The sequence below is a fragment of the Opisthorchis viverrini genome, assembly GCF_000715545.1.
Source record: "Opisthorchis viverrini unplaced genomic scaffold opera_v5_2411, whole genome shotgun sequence".
In the NCBI taxonomy this organism is placed as follows: Eukaryota; Metazoa; Platyhelminthes; class Trematoda; order Opisthorchiida; family Opisthorchiidae; genus Opisthorchis; species Opisthorchis viverrini.
In genome coordinates, this window is record NW_008752715.1 from 1 (window position 1) to 695 (window position 695).

General features: G+C 42.2%; 1 protein-coding gene across 1 annotated transcript; it reads left to right on the plus strand.

The window, feature by feature from the left end:
• Nucleotides 1–216: 216 nt before the first annotated feature.
• Nucleotides 217–420, plus strand: T265_15784 (hypothetical protein; the record flags this gene model as incomplete). Its single annotated transcript, XM_009179129.1, has 1 exon — nucleotides 217–420. A coding segment is annotated over one exon (204 nt), but the record flags the coding sequence as incomplete, so codon positions are not given.
• Between the last annotated feature and the right edge of the window lie 275 nt (nucleotides 421–695).

Consider the following 695-nt stretch of genomic DNA (forward strand, 5'->3'; position numbering starts at 1 on the left):
GATGTGTAACTATGGCTAGTAACAGTTTGGAATCAGAGACTTCATTCACCATGGTAATGCACTGATTGATTTGGAGTACTTCGGATCGATCTTTACCAGTTTCACTGTGCAATTCCATGATTCAACATTGAGGCAAAATAGATATTCGTGTTACCATTTTTACGATAACTTTGTTATCGAGACGTTTGGCCCTGTTGTACCATGTTTTAACCCAATATGTACAATACTGCTTATTTCAGCTGTTCCGGAGACCGAATCTCTCGTCTTTGTCAACATTTACTCTCCTCTGGTTCATTCTATCCCATCCACCCGCCATCCGACGACTTACCTCTGGATTATCCTTTGTGGAATCGTCGTGCACAGATGCCAGTCACACCACACTGTCTAATTGTTCCATCTCGACTACGTCAATTTGTCAAGGTCAGTACTTTTCACAGAGAAGATACCTACTCTATCCACACAAAATCACGATGTGATTGAAGCATACTGACTTTAGTTATGCTAAATATGGTCGAGGGTCGTGTAACGCTGATCCATCTGGGTGTTTCTTGTTTTCATCCAGAAATATTCATTTACTAAGAGCTTTGGTACACTGGAGTATGTTGCGGCACGTGTCATATCAAGCACACTGTAACGGTACCTTGGACCATGTATCATGACCCCGGAAGTCGGCCAAAAAACTTCGGTTTGCTCTT